We start from the raw sequence: 1,245 nt of genomic DNA, 5'->3' as shown, positions 1-1,245 counted from the left end.
TTCGTCCAGACAACCTCAAAATCTCCGATTTCGGCCTGGCCACCGTCTTCAAGCACAACGGCCGCGAGCGGCGCCTCAACAAGATGTGCGGCACCCTGCCCTACGTGGCGCCCGAGCTGCTGCGGCGCGCCGACTTCCGCGCCGAGCCCGTCGACGTCTGGGCCTGCGGCATCGTGCTCACGGCCATGCTGGCCGGAGGTGACGCGGGCGGGGGAGGAAAAAAAGGGAAAAAAAAACCCACCGTATTGCCTCGTTCCCGGTTGCTTTTGCATTTGCAACACCCCGTGGTTTTTGTGCATTGCAATATTTTAAAGCATGCAAAGACTGGGTGCATGTAGTAGGAAAAAAAAAAAAAACAGTAGCACCCGCTCCCCGTTGCTTTTGCATTTGCAACACCCTGTGGTTTTTGTGCATTGCAGTTTTTTAAAGCATGCAAGGACTGGGTGCATTTAGTAGGGAAAAAAAAAAACAGTAGCGCCCGCTCCCCATTGCTTTTGCATTTGCAACGCTCCGGCGGCCTTTGTGCATTGCAATATTTTAAAGGATGCAAAGACTGGGTGAATTTAGTAGGAAAAAAGCTACAGTAGCACCCACTCCCTGTTTGTTTTTGCATTTGCAACTCCCCAGTGGCTTTTTGTGCATTGCGGTGTTTTAAAGCATGCAAAGACTAGGTAGAAAAACGGGTGGGAGCATCTCGCAGCCCTTTTCCACTGAGGTTTTTCCCTGCTTGGGGCCGGGTGGAGGGGGGGGGTAAAAAAGGCGGCGTGACCGAGGGGGTTTTTCCTCTGCCGGCAGAGCTGCCCTGGGACCAGCCCAGCGACAACTGCCAGGAATACAGCGACTGGAAGGAGAAAAAAACCTACTTGTCCCCTTGGAAAAAAATCGACTCGGCGCCCTTGGGTATGCRGCGCACTGCGAGGCCCCCCCTAAAAAAAACAACAAAAAAATGCAAAATGCAAAAAAATGGGGGGGGGGAAGAGCCGGGCGCTGTGGGATATTTTTGGGGGGGAGTGGGGAGGATTTTGGTTCCRCAAAGCCTCGGCCGGTTTCTCCGCAGCGCTGCTGCACAAGATCCTGGCGGAGAGCCCGGCGGCGAGGATCACCGTGGCCGACATCGGCAAGGACCGCTGGTACAGCCGGCCGGCCAAGAGGGGTGAGCGCGCGGCGCCGGCGCCGGCGGCGTGTCCCCCCCACCCCAGCGCACCCCGGGGTGCTGCCGGCGGCTCACCGGGCGCCCCTTTGCCT

General features: G+C 57.1%; 1 protein-coding gene across 1 annotated transcript in view; it reads left to right on the top strand.

The window, feature by feature from the left end:
* Nucleotides 1–5: 5 nt before the first annotated feature.
* Nucleotides 6–1,245, top strand: part of CHEK1 (checkpoint kinase 1) — a gene marked incomplete at its 5' end in the record, with an annotated part of 4,826 nt that continues 3,586 nt past the window's right edge. The window contains 3 exons of the mRNA XM_085320418.1: nt 6–198; nt 796–900; nt 1,058–1,153. Of these exons, the coding sequence (XP_085176544.1) occupies nt 6–198; nt 796–900; nt 1,058–1,153 (394 nt within the window). The remainder of the gene's footprint in view (nt 199–795; nt 901–1,057; nt 1,154–1,245) is intronic.

This window comes from Rhea americana, unplaced genomic scaffold, assembly GCF_003343005.1.
Source record: "Rhea americana isolate MKP2758 unplaced genomic scaffold, rheAme1 scaffold_633, whole genome shotgun sequence".
Classification (NCBI taxonomy): Eukaryota; Metazoa; Chordata; class Aves; order Rheiformes; family Rheidae; genus Rhea; species Rhea americana.
Note: the sequence above shows the minus strand (reverse complement) of the source record. Positions and strands in the feature narration are given on the sequence as shown.